The sequence below is a fragment of the Oryza glaberrima genome, chromosome 2, assembly GCF_000147395.1.
Source record: "Oryza glaberrima chromosome 2, OglaRS2, whole genome shotgun sequence".
NCBI classification, from domain to species: Eukaryota; Viridiplantae; Streptophyta; class Magnoliopsida; order Poales; family Poaceae; genus Oryza; species Oryza glaberrima.
In genome coordinates this window covers 5411343-5430186 of record NC_068327.1, presented here as the reverse complement: position 1 = coordinate 5430186, position 18844 = coordinate 5411343, and the positions used below count along the sequence as shown (strand labels likewise).

At 41.9% G+C, this 18844-nt stretch overlaps 1 protein-coding gene and 1 pseudogene across 1 annotated transcript; both read left to right on the top strand.

Annotated features, from left to right (window-relative positions):
* The first annotated feature begins 999 nt into the window (after positions 1–999).
* On the top strand, positions 1000–8805 carry LOC127761682 (putative CBL-interacting protein kinase 27; annotated as a pseudogene).
* A 3519-nt stretch (positions 8806–12324) lies between these two features.
* On the top strand, positions 12325–17161 carry LOC127764375 (calcium-dependent mitochondrial ATP-magnesium/phosphate carrier protein 3-like). Its single transcript, XM_052289253.1, has 5 exons — positions 12325–12996; positions 14492–15277; positions 15362–15452; positions 15535–15969; positions 16805–17161. Exons 1-4 carry the CDS (start codon positions 12504–12506, stop codon positions 15725–15727), a joined length of 1563 nt encoding a protein of 520 aa, XP_052145213.1. The 5' UTR covers positions 12325–12503; the 3' UTR covers positions 15728–15969; positions 16805–17161.
* The last annotated feature ends 1683 nt before the right edge of the window (positions 17162–18844 follow it).

Below are 18844 nucleotides of genomic sequence, written 5' to 3'. Positions count from 1 at the left end.
ATTGGATTTATCGATCGATCAATCGACGTATGAATGTATGATCCATTCCCGAACGACGGATGACAGTTCGATTGCTAGCTGCCGTCCATTTCTTGATTGACGAGTGATAGACGGAAATAATTAATTGTTCTATACTCCCTCCGTTTCACAATATAATTTATTCTAGCATTTTCCATATTTATATGTCTATTCATTAACATCGATATAAATATGAAAAATCTTAGAATGACTTACATTATAAAACAGAGGAAGTAGATAATTAGCTATATCCTCTCAGATGGTCGCAAACACTTGTTTCCCTCGTTGGTTGAGCTGCCGCTTTATAAACCAAGAAAAGTAAACGAAGCAATATAATTTTTTATAATAGTTAGATTGCACAGCAAATGCACACGCACACTCACACCCCGGATGCTCTAAGAGACGGAAACCGGCGGTAGTACATCTCTAGCTAATCTCACTGAAGCCCTATTAAAATCCACCTGTATGTGCGTAATATTCGTGGGCATCATGATTTGAACCCTAGTGAATGGAGTCACGCACCCACGACTCCACCACCATATTACCAGTGCTTCCCTATGTTGAAGACAAACCTTGAATCTATGATTTCCATACCTCCAATCCAAAGTACATAAAAAGTATTAATGATAATTTTAAAGTAAGTTAATTTGATCTTAAACCATCTTGGGAATGACATACACTGGTGGAGAAACCATCTTTGGTCGGTCGGCCAAAATACACAATAGTCCCGGTTACAATAAAAATCGGGACTAAAGATATCTTTAGTATATCTTTAGTCCCGGTTCAAAAGGTTAGAGTTTTTTTTATCTTTAATCCCAGTTAGTATTACCAACCGGAACAAAAGATCTATTTTTAGTCCCGGTTAACACCAACCGGAACAAAAGATCCCCATTATCTTTAGTCCCGGTTGGTGTTACCAACCGGGACTAAAGATCTATTTATAGTCCCGGTTGGTAACACCAACCGGAATAAAAGATCGGCATGCGCAACATGGGCGGCGGAGAGTACGAGGTCAGATCGAGGAGGAGGAGCAGTTAATATATCCTATCTCCTCCCTGGCCTTATCACTTCCTCCTCCGTATCTCTTCCTCTTCCTCCTCTCCTTTTAACTTCTCTCCTTTAACTCCTCTCCTCATTTTTCTCTTTCTCCTCTACGAGCGCCGGCGGGCCTAGTGGCCGGCGGCGTGCCGGCGTGGCGGCGCGGAGGCCCGGGCGGCCTCGCGGGCAGCGCGGCGCTGGGCGGTGCGGCGGCGCGGTGGCTGGGCGGTGCGGCGGCGCGGCGGCCCGGGCGGCCTCGCGGACGGCGCGGTGGCTGGGGGCGGTGCGACGCTGGGTGGCGCGGTGGCGGGCGGCGCAGGGGAGGGCCGGGCGGCCTCGCGGCGGCCGGCGCGGCAGCGGCAGCGAGCTTTTTTTTTTTCTTCTTTTTAGAATTTGTGATTCGGATTTGTGTATTTGATTTGTGTGTGATGTGAATGTGATGTATCTGTGATGAATTTTGTAAAATTTGTGATGTATCTATGATGTATCGATTTGGGGAGTTGAGGATTTGAGGATTTGGGGATAATTTATTGAGTGAATTACACTTTGGGCCATGTTTTATTACTAAAGTTTCACTTCGGACCACCCTGTACACTATCTTTTCACTTTGGACTAGGTAACTTTGCCTTTGTTGCATAATGGACCACCCTAACTCTTTACATTAGTGATGTCTAGCGTCTCTTTTAACAAAGGTATGGCAAGCATTTAGGTATGAAAATTTGTTGGCATGTCGTTAACAATTTGCTCGAAGTCATCGAAGAACTGAAAATGTAGTTTGGGGTGGTTTATTGTGCAACAAAGGTAAAGATACCTAGTCCAAAGTGAAAAGATTGGACAAAAGGTAGTCCGAAGTGAAACTTTGGCAATAAAACATGGCCCAAAGTGAAATTAACTCTAATTTATTTAGGATTTTGGGATGGGGATAGGGTGAAATCAATATATTAAAAACAATGAAGAAAAGAAAATAATAATAAAACAACCGGATCTAGATAGCCTAACTCTATCTTTAGTCCCGGGGACTTAAAAAAAGGCTTTATCTTTCACCAACCGGGACTAAAAATAGGTTTTACTCCTGGTTTTTTTACCCGGGACTAAAGATAGTGATCTTTAGTCCTATATTGGTAGGGAGTTACGAACCGGGAGTAAATCCTCTTTCTCCACCTCCACCAGTGATAGCATATATCCTGCGAGAGTACGTGTCCGAGCTAGACTACTTGCCCTCTACGTTCAGCTCCAGATTGCAGCAGGCATGAAGCATCCAATGCAACAACCAAAATATGTACTGTATGAGGCTGTGAGCTACTGCACTCTGCGGCGGCTACGTTTATAAGTTCCTCGATTCCATCGACGGCGTTGATTGCTAGCTCAACAGGATAAGAGAGAGCGATCGAGAGGAAGACGACGACACAATGAAGAGGTTTATACATATATAAAACCGGACTTCGAGAACTCAAATCGCTTCGTTTACCTATCAAATATTTTTAAAAAATCAAACAAAATTTTATTCTTGACAAAATTTAACCTGATTCTACCAGAGTTTTTCGTGAAAACCAAAGAAAACCATTAGCCTCTGATTTTTGGCTCACGAATAGTTTGGTAAATCCTAATGGAGATCTATTCAGAGGTGTTTTTAGTTATTACAGCTTCTCTCATAATTAGAAGCTACCTCAAACAAATAGTTTAACTTTTAGTTTAGATTCTAAGAAGTTATAGTTGTAAAATCTAAAAATAAACTAAAAGTCAAAAACTGAGAAACTATTTTTCCATATTCTTAGAAACTTATTACTAACTCATTACTTATTAGAATCTTAAACTCTTCTAAACACACCGAAATTAAGAACATATCGAAATTGCGGACTGGGTCTCCATAGAGAGCTCTTGCATGGTATGCAGTCAGCGTCAGGTCATGCCGATATCGATCGATGAATCGATGGATGGATGGATGGATGCAGATGGACGCGCGCATGTGTCTGGCTCGTGACCAATGCAATATGAAAACGACCGTGCACCTGACGTGCCATATATCGTGACAGTGCACGTGTCAAGCGACGTACGTACGTACCGATATACTCGCGTAGTACTTGTGTAGATCCTCCGTTTGGATTCTAGTTCTACACACATGCAACAATCAATTAAGGAGCGTTATTTATTATGGAAGATCGACACTAATTTGAATTTGACGGGGTTGATCGATCGGAGTGTTTAAAGCGATAGTGACCTAAGCTAGCCTCGGTCATGCGTACATGGAGGACCGATCCACTTAATTAACTTAATTCGATCGATCGATCGGCACTACGTACGCTGCAGTCGGAAGAGAAATTAAGTACGTAGCCAAGCACGTATACACTCCCCCGTCTCTAAATATTTAACGCCGTTAATATTTTTAAACATGTTTAACCATTCGTCTTATTCAAAAACTTGTGCGAGATATATTAAACTATATGTAGCATAAAAGTATATTTAATAATGAATCAAATGATAAAAAAGAATTAATGATTACTTAAAATTTTCTAATAAGATGAACAGTCAAACATGTCTAAAAAATTAACGGCGTCAAATGTTGAGAGACGGAGAGAGTAATAGATAGTAGTAAGTTATACTCCCTTCAGTGACAAATAAGTAAAGTTTAGAATACGTGCAGCCAATATGTTTAAGCTCTGTCCATCAATTTCTTTTCAAATATTCAGCTTTTGAAAGTGATATGGTTAGGCTCGTCTTTAGAATAGTTTTAAAATATTATAACGTTGTTACAATTTTTAAAAGCTTGGTGGCGTATCAATCTAGATGGTGGCTTCATGGTCCTGAGGAAAAAAAATAGGCCATGTTAAAGAAAGAAAAAAAAATCTTGAGAGGAGAAAAAAAACTCTTATTATCACTATGCAGTTTGATCAATTTCTATACTTATATTATATATTTTCCTCCTATATTTATGATATATTTTTAAAAAACATGTAAGTTTGGACCGCAATATATAAAATCATCTATATGTTCTTGATAAAACAAGATGTTTGTCTCAAATATTGTAAGAGAGTAGTCTCTAAGTGATACTCCCTCTAGTTTTATAATTCTTGACGTTTTATATAATGACTTGATCTTCAAAATATATCTTTAACTATGTTTTACTATTATAATACACACACATACATTATTACTGTTATTATATTATTTTGTAAGATAAATCAATATATGTTATTCTAGTGCATTAATATTTTGAAAGTTATTAATAATCAAAGTTATAAAAGTTTGAACTCGATTTTATCCAAAACATTAAGAATTATGAAAGCGAGAATATAGTATATATTAACTAAAAGTCTTTATCAGAATATATCTTATTTGTGCATGCATGCACTTAATGATAGCGTTGTTGTCCAAATATTCTTCCATAATATATTATTTCTCATCTAAATTTCTTCCCATCTTAATACTCCCTCCATCTACTTTTGATAGTCATATTTTATCTTGGTACATAGACCAAGGATAAGTAATTCTACTTATCATCCATTTAAATATGCTAGTAGTTATTCCTCGTAAATAAGCGATTCATTAATGTTTACATTTCTCAATACCCATATAGCCAATTTTGTGTGGAAGAATGGAGAGTCATGCATTAAATCCAAGAAAATCATTAAGATGATAGGTTGTTGAATTGAAATATATCTATCAAAAATAAATTTTTTAGATTTGGAAATATGACTATCAAAAATAGATGGGAGGGAGTAGTATCACTTATCCTCTTGCATCTATTCATTCTACATCTAATGAGGGGCATCAAAGTATTTTTTTCCCCTTTAACTTCAATATCTACTACTTTGATGTTTACAGATGGAATAGGTTTAATTTGATGCAGATCAAATGAATAGGAGTAGTAGATATTTCTCAAAGTAGAAATGTTTACAGAGGGAATAGGTTTAATTTGATGCAGATCATCAAAATGGGTGTACATGAAGACAAGATCAATTAGGCTGTTACGGCCTAAGCCTGCAGGCACCCAATGTACGTACGTACACGATTAATACTGCTGTCTCCTCGATCCATCGGTGGTTGATCTATGCGCTGTACGTACGTATATATCAGCTGAGATATATATGTAATTAATCAACTTGGAGATCTAGCTAGCTTAATTAGCCAAGCATTAATCACTAGTACATCGAGCGAGCTATAGTGGTATTAATTTGCCCTTGCGTTTCGTCTAGTCCATGTCTCTCTCTACATATCGCTTTCAACCCATGAGTAGGAGTGATAATCAATTAAGTAATTAATGTATTAGTCTATAAAAAAAAGATAAACCCTGGCTATAAAACTGGACACGCATATATCCAGGTTCGTAGCTAGAATTAGACTTTTTTTAGGACGAAGGGGTAGGATGTAGGGGTACGTATATGCGTTAAATCTCGGTTAACGTACGTCATGCTTGTAGGCAGCCTGTATTGTCGACGTGATTTGTCGGCATGTGTACGTCGTTAATAAGTACTTGTTTGGAAAATACAAAATATAGGTACTCTATCCGTTCCAAAATATAAAGCACAAACATTCTTAACCCAAAGATCAAAAAATAATTATTATATTATCTTGTAGTAGTTTGGATCATTCTAATAAGATTAGATAACATGAGAGTAGAGGATTTAAATTATAATTTAATAGAGAAGATGTCATAGTTAATTGTATGCTTGCATACATGTCTTATATTATGGAACATTTAAGAAAAGTGGTTGTGTCTTATATTATGGAATGGATGGAGTACTTAAAATTAATTTCTCTTTCTGGTGTTTTACAAAATAAACACTATATATAGTCATGTACACGCAAATGCATTTTCAATAGGATTGTAATTTGATGATGAAGAATTCGTCAACAGCATCTGTCTCTTCAGCTATATATTACACATGAATCAGAACAAGTTTTTTACTTTTACACACGAGTATAACTAATCACTTATCCAGATTCACATATAAAAGTAAAAGTAATTTTGGAACGAAGGTAGTATTGTACATAGAGTCTTGGCTTAATTAGTACTTCCTCCGTATTTTAATTTTAATGTATGACGCCGTTAACTTTTCGACAAACGTTTAACCATTTGTTTTATTTAATTTTTTGTGTAAATATGAAAATATTTATGTCATGCTTAAAGAATATTTGATAACGAATCAAGTCATAATAAAATAAATAATAATTAAATAATTTTTTTAATAAGATGAATGGTCAAACATTAGACAAAAAGTCAACAGCGTCATACATTAAAATATAAATATGGAGGTAGCACTGTATATACGTACTATAAATGTTCCGGCCGTCTTTCTGGATAGTTTCTCATGCACAGGGACTAGTCGTCTCCCGTCTTTGTCGATTTTCTTGTCAATCAGATCATATCAAGGATCGAGCAATCTAACCAGTTTACATCTTTACTCCGATGTCTCCATTTTAACCCCCGTCCGTCACGACTCATGCCGTCCTCTAACCAGTAGTGCCATAGTCAAACTCAACCATGCTAAATAATTAAAGACGTTGGAAATTTTGGCACTATTAATTCGGAACACAATATAAAAATAACTGTTCGTATGCACACACCTGCACTCATCCTTATAAACAGATGTATTACCTAATATGAGCATCTCTTAAAACTAAATCGGCATATCTTGAGGTGACAAAGTCACCACATATGCTCTTGTTGTCGACGGGTAAAAGAATGACACTACTTACTTTGAAGTCAAAAATATTTAGCATCCACTTTATATCTTCATAAATTTAAGCTTGGCCAATATTTAGAAAAAAGAAAAGGTGTCAACAAAACGAAAGGCAACTTTGCCAATATTTAGGCATGGACAAATTTAGCTATTACTACTACCAATTACCAAAGAAATTGACAAGGTTTTAGTGTTTACTAATGGATCAACCAACCCTTAACACCATCACGTATCCTGTGGATGCCGGGAAACTGAAGTAAATTATATTTACAAAAATAATTTTCTATTTGAAAAAAGTTATAAAACTAGTCGCCCATCGCTCTTTGAGAGGCGATTTTAAAAATCATCCTCCCAGAGAGCGATTTTGCTGATGTGACAGACGGCCGTGGGCCCTCCCCTAACGGCCAGCCACCGAGGGAAAATTTGCATGTGGCCCCTTGCCGCTCTATGAGAGAACGATTTTTACTGTGCTGCTTGCAAAAGGGCGGCCTGGTATTTTTGCAGTCTCCCCCCCAACATAGTCGAAAATCGTCCTCCCAGAGAGTGGCAAGGGGGCTGCTTGCAAAAGATGCCACTCCCTCCCGTAAAATAGAAAATCGCTCTCCCAAAGAACGGCAATGGGGACCGCCTACAAAAATGCTAGGCCACCCTCCTAACCCTTTTGCAAGCGGCCCTCTAGAGCCAAAAACCACCCTCTAGGAGGGCGGCAAGGGAGCCGCTTGCAACATTTCAGCGCTCTTAGTGGATTTTAGCGTTCTTGGTGGCCGGCTGTTATGGGAGGGCCAACGGCCTTCTGCCACGTCTCGGCAAAATCGCACTCTGTGAGGGTGATGGGCGACTAGTTTTGTAAATTTTTCAAATAGAAAATATTTTTCTCTAAATATTTTAATAATTAGAATTTAAAAAAATAAAAAAATCATTACTAGCCCATCCTCAGGACTGGGCTTTTGTGAACAAGGCCTTAAAAAGCGCCAAACACAGCCTCAAACTGTATGGGAATAAGTTCACTTTAGGTCTCTCTATTTGTCGTCCAATCCGATTTTCGTCCCTTGACTGCAAAACAGGGTATGACCCATCCCCCAACTTACGAAAACCGGTTAAACGTGGTCCCTCAGCGGTTTTGAAGGCGGTTTTAGCTGACGTGGCGTCTACGTAGCTTGTTTGACTAGGTCTTCATCCCACGTGGCATGAACGTGGCACTTACGTGGAAATTATACCTTGGAAAAATAATAAAAAGCGTGACCCCACATGTCAGCTGTACAAAAAAATAATTTTAAAATGGTGGGGCCTACGTGAGCCCCACATGTCAGCCACACTCCTCTCTTCTTCCCTCTCCCTTCTCTCTCTTCTTCCCTTTCCCCTCTCTCTCTCCCCTTCCCGGGCAACGGACGGCGCGGGTGGACAGCGGAGCAGGCGAGCTCCGGCGGTGGCGGAGGGCGTGGTCGGCACCGCCTCCTAACAGGAGCGCCACCGGTCCGCGTGAAGGCAGATCTGGGGAGGTCCGGTAGCCAGCGCTACGGCAGAAGCTCATCAAGATGCTGCTCGACCCCAACCCGGGCACCCGCATCACCGTCCCCGGCCTCCTCGAGACGCCGTGGTTCCAGAAGACGGCGCCTGTCCTGCGCCCCATCATCGCCGATCTCGTGCCAGCGCCAGTAGACACGCATGGCAATGCCACCCGAGGTCTGCACGTGGTTCCACCTGATCTCCCTGTTCGAGGGCTTCGACCTGTCGCCGCTGTTCGAGCATGACCCCGCCGCGTCGTCGGGGCGAGCCATGGCGCGCGCGGGTGGCACGTGGTTCGCAACACGGGAGGCGGCAAGCGGCGTGGTTGCGCGGCTGGAGGCGCTCGCGACGGGCGGTGCCATGCCCACGCGCGTGACGAGGAGCAGCGCGCGCGGGGTGCGGCTCGCCGTGGCGGCTGATCGACATCTTCAGCGTGGCGCCGTCGTTGCTCGTGGTGGACGTCAAGAAGGATGGCGGCGACGCCATGGAGTACTGGTCGTTCTACAGTGAAGAGCTCCGGCTGGCGCTTAAGGACATCGCCTGGTCGCCGGCGGCGACCTGACGACACGGCGGGACGTCGCTGCCGCCATAATTGCACGTCATCGAATCGTATCCGTTGCTATCCATCGGGGTGCATTATTGTTTGGTGCCGATGTGATGTCTGGCTCGCTCGTTTGTCCGTAGCAACTCGAAGTCAATGGCTGTTGCAGCCTGCTAGTGTTGCTGGCTGGAGTAGCTTGCTGCCGCGGATGTAGTAGTAGGTCAGTATCAAGATCATGGGCCTTTTCATCTCCAAATGGCGAGGGCGGGGACACGGCGGTGGAGGCGGCGAAGCAGGCCATCGCCACCGGGCACGTGGAGGCCGAGAGCGTGGCGAACGGCGTAGGCCTCACCATCGGGGAGAAGGGTGGCGGACGGCTAGACGAGCGGCGCAAGAGAGAGATGGCCGCCACCACCCCACACGCCTCACGCGCCGTTGCCCGCCACCGGCCATGCGCTGTCCGTCGCCGCGCCGCCCGCCGCTGCCGCGGTTCGCCGCCGCTCGCCATGCTGGACACCGCCTGGCGAGAGGAGGGAGGAGAGATGGGGAGAGCCGGAGAGAGGAAGAAGAAGAGAATTGGATTTGGTCATTTGAGAATAACATGTGGGGCCCACGTGGGCCCCATCATATTTTTTTAGCTGACATGTGGGACCCACCATTTTTAAATTATTTTTTCTGTGGCTGACATGTGGGCCCACGATTTTTATTATTTTTCCAATATATAATTGCCACGTCAGCGCCACATCAATGCCACGTGGGACGGAGAACTAGTCAAACAAGCCACATAGACGCCACGTCAGCCAAAACCACCTTCAAAACCGCCGAAGGACCTCGTTTGCCCGGTTTTCGGAGGTTGGGGGACGGGTCGTACCCGGTTTTGTGGTCGAGAGACGAAAATCGGCCTGGGCGACAAATAGAGGGACCCAAAGTGAACTTATTCCAACTGTATGAGAGGACGAATCCACTGCTTGTGGGCTCTAACAGTACGCTCATTGCTTGAAAGGCTAGGGCCCAAATTCTACGTATTTTTATCCCGATTTTCTGATCCATAATTAATACACTGGGCAATAGAATTTCCATACGGGCTTTCTGATGTGCAGCTTGCCATTTTGTTTGACGCTTGTGTTATGCTTGCCAAGCTTTTTGTGCGTCTCAGGACATTCGGAGCTGACAGGTGGGTCCTACATGTCAAGGCCCTGTTTATATTATGAGAATATATGATTGTAAAATCCTCAACTCCTCTAAACAGTCCAAATTCCCATCTATATTATGAGAATATATGATTGTAAAATCCAGAAAAATAAACTAGTAACTGGAAGCAGGGATACCCAGCATTTAACATCCTGTTTGGAGAGGTTAAGATTGTGAGAAATAGTTGGTTAGAAGTTATTACCTTCTAAAAAATAGGTTTCCCACCTTCTGACTTTTAATTCATTTTCTGAATTCTATAATTATAATTATAGACAATCAGAATCTGGGTAAAAATCTAAACTGTTTTGGAAGCTGAAGATTCTAGAAGAAACTTACTAGCTGCTAAAAACTTTCCTACACATGGCATATTCTCACTAGCTAGCTACTCACAAGTTGCTTATTGCTCCCATTTTAAACTCCCCTAAAATGGACCTAAACCTACAAGTGGGCCTCTCCAGAGTTAATCGTATTTAAGATAAGTTCACCAAATTTAACATGGTTCACATACAGGTGGATCGCACACATGACAGCCCAAAAGAGGTTTGCTATTGCTAAAGGAGAAGCTGGTGATCTCCAGAAGCCTGAAGAGAAGAATAATACAGTAACACACCTAGCACATTCCATTCTCCTCTGGTCTGGTCTTCTTTGGAAACAAAATGTTGTGTGATACTCCCTCCATTTCGTTTTATTTGACACCGTTGACTTTTTAGCACATGTTTAACCGCTCGTCTTGTTTGAAAAAATTAAATAATTATTAATTCTTTTCCTATCATTGATTCATTGTTAAATATATTTTTATGCATACGTATAGTTTTACATATTTCACAAAAGTTTTTGAATAAGACGAGCGGTCAAACATATGCTAAAAAGTCAACGGTGTCAAATAAAACGAAACGGAGGGAGTATTATTCTTCTTGGACATGATCTGATCCTCCTCCCACTTGTTGCTAACCTTTAATTCCCTTGCTAATTCAGTTGTTCTCCACTCTGATCCCTTTGCCCCCTCCTAGAGACCATCCATTAATTCTTCTAAATATCCTTCAGCCTAAGCACTAGACTTCTCCATACTTTGACATTTCCTTGTTCTAGACTTTGAAGTGCCATTGGAAGCCCGGCATTTTCATGCCCTTTTTGACTTAATCAGTTTGAATTGATATATTGATGGTGACTGAAGGTTTAATTTTTGTGTATGTGATTGTACTCATTGAGGTATATCAATTATGTGTACTATATTTGCATATACTTAAAAAGTGCATTTAGTATAATTTGAGAGGTTATATTTAGTCTGCGTCAATTTGAGCATATGTTTAAAGAGGCATATTCATAAAAGGGGGAATGTGCTATGAATGTTTATGCATTCCTTCAAATCGAAAAGTAAGTTGCCAGTAAGATAACACTACTTTGCTTGATTCTTCTTGGGCTTAATTCGATCCCTTTCTTTTCATTATATACTAAACTGTTCCATTATATATTACATTACATAATATAGTGTTGCTTTCGTATATTAGGTCAAGAATTACTCATCTTAGAGTCGTTATTTTTAGCTTAAAAGATGTTATTTCAGAAAAAGAAAGAATAACTGCATGTACTGTATTGCCCAATAAGCCCCTGAAAAATATACTCCATTTGTTATCATTTGTGTTGTTGTGACTTGTTTTGTGGTATTTTAAACATGGTTTATATTTCTTATATTTTCATAAACTTTCTAATGAGACAAAAAAAGTTCGAAAAGTTACTGACGTTAAATATTTAGAAATAAATATTCTTTTCAAATTATTTGGTAGATTATTAAAACATATTATTTATTCGCTCTTCAAGAAAAATACATTTTTATAAAACAAAATCTTATACTGCACTATCCAGATACTTCCTTCGTTTTCATAAGTATTCTACTATTACGAATATAAACATTTCATAGTATTAGAATGTGCCATATGCCGTATTGGTTTTTCTATAGGATGGATGATGTATTTGTTATTCTCTCCGTCCTAAAATATAACAACTTTTAGGCTTTAGGATTTGTCCCAAAATATAACAACTTCTCCACAACATTCTCTTCCCAACCAATCACAACCCTCCACTATTTACTTTTTCCACCTACCTCCACTACCCATCCAATCATAACCCTCCACCACTCACTTCTACCTACTTTCTTAATAACAATGTCTAACTCTAAAACTTCTTATATTCTGGGACGGATGTAGTAAGTTTATATCGAAACATTTATTTTTTTTCCTTACATTACAATTGAATAGAAAAATCCGCAGAAAGATCCGTTCACAACAAACCTTTTCAACTAAAGCAACCACACCACATGTGAGCGTGGCAGGCATATGCATAGAGCATAGTAGTAGTAGCGTTGCAGGGAGAGAGAGGCTCTTCTCCTTTTGATGAGCAAGCAGCTCAAGAGCTCATCAGCAACAGCATCGCCATCGTGACAGAATATTCCCTTCCGACACCACCTCCGCTTCACCCTCGCATCGCCCTCACCGATCACCCGCCCCAAAACCCTCGCCGTCGCGGCCGCCATGTCCGGCGCGGTGGCGACCCATGCGGCGGAGCCCCCCCGCCCATCCGCAGCAGCAGCGGAGGTGGCGGTGGCGGGGGGAGGGGGAGGGTGCGGGGCGGCGAGGAAGCCGGCGGCGACGATGGAGCACGTGCTGCTGGCGCTGCACGAGACGGAGGCGGAGAGGGAGGCGCGGATCCGCGCCATGTTCGGCTTCTTCGACGCCGCGGGGCGGGGCCACCTCGACCACGCGCAGATCGAGGCCGGCCTCGCCGCGCTCCACCTCCCGCCGCCGCCGCCGCCCGAGGAGGGCGGCGGCGGCGGCGGTGGCGGCTACGCCCGCGAGCTGCTCCGCGCGTGCGACCGCGACCGCGACGGCCGCGTCGGCTACGACGACTTCCGCAGGTACATGGACGACAAGGAGCTGGAGCTCTACCGCATCTTCCAGGCCATCGACGTTGAGCACAACGGCTGCATCCTCCCCGAGGAGCTCTGGCACGCCCTCGTCAAGGCTGGTAACTAACTAGAATACTTCTTAGTTCTTCTGCTGCTGCTCCATCCATCCATCCTCCTCATAAATCCTAATGCGATGCTAAATGTGCTTCACGTGACACCATGAGACCATTAGTTGTATCTAGGAAAAAATCCAAAAAAAATGGTGTCCAAATTTAATCATGATGGGAGTTGCTCGAGCAAATGTGGCACGCGGTATTGACAAATTGACATGCAGTAAGCCTAGGCTTTGTGATTTTCCGAGGTAATTTAGTTGTGCAACTTTGCTTTCTAGTTCACCTTCACATGTTGCTAGCACTGGAAGCTACATTGGGTCCCATGGAAGTCGAAGCGTATGCAATGCATGCTTCATGAATGGAATAGGCACAGCGGATGGCTGTTATGTTGCATATTAGTAGTAGATACCTTCTCCGGGGAGTTTTAGACGTGCTTTGATGCTTTGGTCATGCGAAATGCAAAATGCAGTTAAGAGTGGAGGCGAAGGCCTCAAGGCCATGGAAAATTTGACCGAATTGGGCGTACCAGGGGTGAAACCAGGGGAGGCAGGGACATTCCTGCTCGAGTTACAACCTATGAACTTCTCTGGAACCTTAGATCCAAACCTCCTAGTTCAGTTGGAGAACCCAAGTTTTGACCTCCGAGAAATTGCCTTGACAAGTTGACATCATATAAGGATAATATTGAGCAGAAAAAAAAACTCAAGAGCAAGGAAAGAATATATCATTTCAGTTCATCTGCACTTGTATATGAAATGGACAAATGGATTTGATGATACATTTCATGAGGATGTCTTGCAAAAACAGGATACATCCGACTTCAACTTTTCAACTTATTTCTCATGAAACAGCAACTAAATATGCCTTGTTAACTAATTTCTGGTCATCATGGTTTATTGGGTTGTTCTGCTGATCTCATTTAGTTTGAATAACCTGAACTCCTTTCTGCCTTTAAACTGTTGATGGTAATAAAATATTTTAGGGATGAGTATGAGCATTTCACAGCCAAAGCTATTGAGCCTGTTCCTTTCCGTTAATCACAAATTTATGGGCGTGCTTGAACACCATGAAGCAAGATAGAGAGAAAAAAATCCATCTCAGTTGATTGAGCTGAGCTTGCCCACTGCCGGACATATACATCAAGTCTCTTCTTTCTGGTTTCTAACAGGCTACCAGCACTAGATCAAGAAGAAAAGAAAGCATAGTACTACTAGGATCCACCCATAGCAATTGCAGTGTAATAATTATGGCTGTCTGCTGATGGAATGAATTTGATTTCTCTTTTTTTCATAATTTCTTACCCGATAACAAGTCAAATTGAAAAATCTGCTGCTTAGTATTCATATTGCAATGTCCCAAATTCGGTGGTTTAAGTTCCAACCTTAAAAGTGAAAATTAGCAGGTTTTTTTCCCTATTATTAAATCACTATGTCCTGGGAAAGCACCTGATAATTGTAGTCCTTTTGATGTCTTACAAGTAATATCAGTTTGCTGTTTGCAGGCATAGAAATTGATGACGAGGAGCTTGCAAGATTTGTTGAGCATGTGGATAAGGATAATAATGGAATTATTACTTTTGAAGAATGGAGGGACTTTCTTTTGCTTTACCCTCATGAGGCAACCATTGAGAACATCTACCATCATTGGGAAAGAGTCTGCCTTGTAGATATAGGCGAGCAGGCTGCTATACCAGAACGAATAAGTAAACATGCAAGCGCAAGCAAATATCTAATTGCAGGAGGTGTTTCTGGTGCCACATCCCGTACTGCTACTGCACCTCTTGACCGTCTCAAAGTCATCATGCAAGTACAAACAAACCGTACTACAGTATTACAAGCAGTGAAGGATATATGGAGAGAGGGCAGTCTGCGTGGTTTCTTCAGAGGAAATGGATTAAATGTGGTAAAGGTTGCTCCAGAAAGTGCAATAAGATTTTATGCCTACGAAATGCTAAAAGAATACATAATGAAAAGTAAAGGAGAAAATAAGAGCGACATTGGTACTTCTGGACGTCTGATGGCTGGTGGTTTGGCTGGAGCAGTGGCACAGACAGCAATTTATCCCATAGATTTAGTAAAGACTCGACTGCAGACTTTTGCATGTGGTAGTGGTAAAATTCCTAGCCTTGGTGCACTATCAAGAGACATTTGGATGCAGGAAGGTCCTCGAGCATTTTACAGAGGCCTCGTTCCATCATTGCTTGGTATGGTTCCGTATGCTGGAATTGATCTTACTGTTTATGAAACACTGAAAGAAATGTCCAAGACATATGTCCTCAAGGATAGCGGTAAACTCCGTGCAAAAAATTCTGTTTACATCACAGTCCTCTCAATTTTCAATTGATTTCGCTAAAGTATAATCTTTTATGCAGATCCTGGTCCTTTAGTCCAACTAGGTTGTGGGACAGTCTCAGGAGCTCTAGGAGCAACATGTGTTTATCCTTTGCAAGTCATCAGAACAAGGTGCGCAGTAGCTTGTCAATAGAAATCCATATTGGTAAGAGGGACACCTCTTCTGACCTTGTTTACTGTATTATACTTCTAGACTGCAAGCTCAACGAGCCAATTCAGAGGCTGCATATAGAGGGATGTCTGATGTTTTCTGGAAAACACTGCAGCATGAGGGAATTTCCGGATTCTACAAAGGGCTTGTACCAAATCTTCTCAAAGTGGTTCCAGCTGCAAGTATAACATATCTTGTTTATGAGACAATGAAGAAAAGTCTATCACTCGATTAAATTCTTCTGTCTATTTTCCATACCAGCCATCATTATTGGCATGGCTGACTGTAGAGATACTGTTGAAGCATGGGGTTATTGGTTGGGTAGGTGCTAACTTTTCCCCCGAAGTGAAAGATGGTATTTTGCCTTCAGGATAAGAGTTGAAAAGTCTTGACCGCAATGTTTCTCCTAAATATGAATGGAAGAAATAAAAAAGAGTAGTACTCATCAGATCATCAAGAGCCCATGATGAGACACAGGTATCTCTGCTTACTACTAGCTCTTCACTTATATGATTTCTGGATCAACTTTATACTTAGAAAGTTTATAGCATAAAGTTCTTCATTTTCTTGTTGTACAGCACTGAGCTCACACAGAGGATATTATGGCAATTAAACTGTAGTTACTGTACCATATCAACTTAGCAAGCACCAACTAGGCAATTCATGTTCGCCAGGCAGTGGCCTCTGCCTTTCAGTTGTTTATTCTTATAGGCCGCCATGAATGTTTCATCAATATAATCAGTATTTACTAGATATTCAGTTATTTGTGGAACTCTACTGGAAACTATTGGCATGGGAGCATGCGAAAGTATCACGGATTCATGTTATTTAAGCTCCATCAAATAATTTAGATTCTCCATCTTAGATTCATGTTCGAGATTGATATCTCAAAGAGGTATCATTTGTCATCATACTAGTACGCAATTATTTTTCCAAGAGTTGCTACAAAAATTATTCCCTGTGTTTTAAAGCAGCTATTGGGTCCTAGATTCCCAAGCTGAAAAGGAATTCCTATGATTTTAAGATTGTCTGGTGGATTAAATCTGGATTTCCCATTTTCACGTTCTTTAATATTTTCCTTTGGTGATTCAATTCCTTTTATATGAATGTACATTCCCTCTTTCCCTTATCCTTATTTCTAGATCTCAAATCTGGAATTATATTTGAAGGTTTGTTATGTGCTCGTTAAAGTTAGATCAATCTTTTCGATGTGTTGGATAGCTAGAACTGATTTGTGCATCTTGATGTTGATCTCACAATTCCTAAAATTAAATATCTATGTTTTGACGTTGGCTTTCTCATGTCTTTGCAGTGGGCATTCCCGGGATCTAGTTAGTTGTTGAGTTATGATCTGCTGAAGGCTCCTTTTGCTACTGAATAAGGGGGAAATTTTGTTCATACAAATTGAGATCATCACACATTGAAGGAAGAACTCTTTCTGCTCCTGAGCTTTGACAGGAGCATGAGGTGTGACCTTCACCTTCCTTGAAGCTGCCCAGCAGGGCATTGCTTTACATGTACTTTGTACCTTATATACCTACATATATGTAACGACATGATCAACCTGGGCATCGTCTTCTGGTGACCCACTGCATCATGCAACATAATAACCTAACTAACAAGAGAGAATGTAAGAAAGCGGTAAGCTGCTCGCTCTTTTATATGCTTATCTACCGGTCTCGTGGATCACTGTGTTTGCATACTAGCTGTTTTCTTTTTCCATCTATTTCATCGTTCATCAACCTAATTACCTAACCTGGTGTTGTCTATGGAGCTTGACTTTTGGAAGTACTAGGAGATAGTAAGACTTTGTTTTGATAATATAATAGATTTTGTTGTCTGAGCGTTCATATGCGTTACTACTCCAGTACTCAAGTGGGGAATGAAGTGAACATTGCTCGCTGACTTGAATTTTTCACATGTTCTAGTATCCGCGTATCTGGGTCTGACGGGCACATCTGAATTCGATCAGAGATGGATTTCCCTTTTCTATACAGATCTCGGTGGAAACTTCTCGGTAAGATTTGAGATGGAGCTCTGAAGAAGCAAACCAACCTCTCTGCAAGTCTGCAGTTGACTGTAACGAAACAAAAGAATGTTATGAGTAGAAGTTTGGTTCATGTTAAAATTGAAAGTTTGGTTGAAATTGAAACGGTGTGATGGAAAAGTTGGAAGTTTGTGTGTGTAGAAAATTTTTGATGTGACGAACAAGTTAAAAGTTTGAAGAAAAAGTTTGGAACTAAACCAGGCCTTAAAACTCTGTTAGGTCAGCACATGCATCACAACAGGAAGCCAGGAAGCCACAAAAAACCTCTCTTCCTTCAGATAAAAAATCTCACGCGTGGTTCGAAATTTCCCCCCATCATCGCGGAGGAATTGGACATGGAATTCGCCACGAAAACCGTGCAAACTCCAGCGTTTGCTGCGCACATCGCCCGCGCGCGCCGCGCGCCGTCTCGAATGCTGCCTCCGCTGCGCGGCGTCGCGCACGCGGCGCGCGGCGGGGCACCTGACAGCGACGGCGGCGCAGGGTGTTGGTTTGGCTCGCTCGCTGGGGTTACGACAGGTGGAGGCACGCGCGGCGCTGCCGACCGACGGGACACCTGGCGCGGGCGGCGGCGACAAGTGTCCGCGACGGCGACGCGGCGTCGAGCGCCCACCGCCACCTCGTCGTCGGCGAGAGAGAAAGCGACGGGAGAAGGAGACGAGGCGGGGCACACGAGAGGCGTCTCCGAGCGAGACTTTTTTGACGAGTTTTTTTTCTTTCTTTTTCGAGTGGTCGGCGAGGGAGGGGGTCTACTCCGGCAAAGCCGGCCGGTGGCTGACGTCATGGGGGAATGGATGATGTGCGGTAGGCGCGGCGGAATTTACCAGGAAACTGTTCCGAATTGAACCGAAAATTTGACAAAATACGAATACTATCAACGCATGAATCTCCTTTTTTTTTGCTTAAAAAAAACGCATGAATCTCCTTTTCCTTGTTTTTTCCCTCGTGAGGGAGAGAATTATAGGGTTGTTGGGAGACAAATAGCCATGCCATTCTCTTGACAATTTACATAGCAATGACATGAAAAACTGTTCACGTCACTGCTGTTATGGTGTATAGGACTTGTTTAATTTGCAACCATGTTAAAATATTGACAATATCAAATCATGAGCATGCTAATGCCAACATTTTGATACTATTTGTATGGTATTTGCCAAACATTTTCAAAATTACTATTTAAAATATCAATATTTTGATATGGCATGTTTTGGCTTAAACCAAACCAACCCATGATCTTTTCTTGTCGATACACAAATAACTCGTATTGTGTTGTTTATAGCATAATTAGTGATTTAGTTATATAGA

Bases quoted from the DNA above. Each gene is read 5' to 3' on its own strand.
- LOC127764375 (XM_052289253.1), top strand. From the start codon at position 12,504: ATGTCCGGCGCGGTGGCGACCCATGCGGCGGAGCCCCCCCGCCCATCC. The intron at 12,997-14,491 runs GTAACTAACTAG...TGCTGTTTGCAG, and splicing joins GCACGCCCTCGTCAAGGCTG to GCATAGAAATTGATGACGAG. The intron at 15,278-15,361 runs GTAAACTCCGTG...TCTTTTATGCAG, and splicing joins ATATGTCCTCAAGGATAGCG to ATCCTGGTCCTTTAGTCCAA.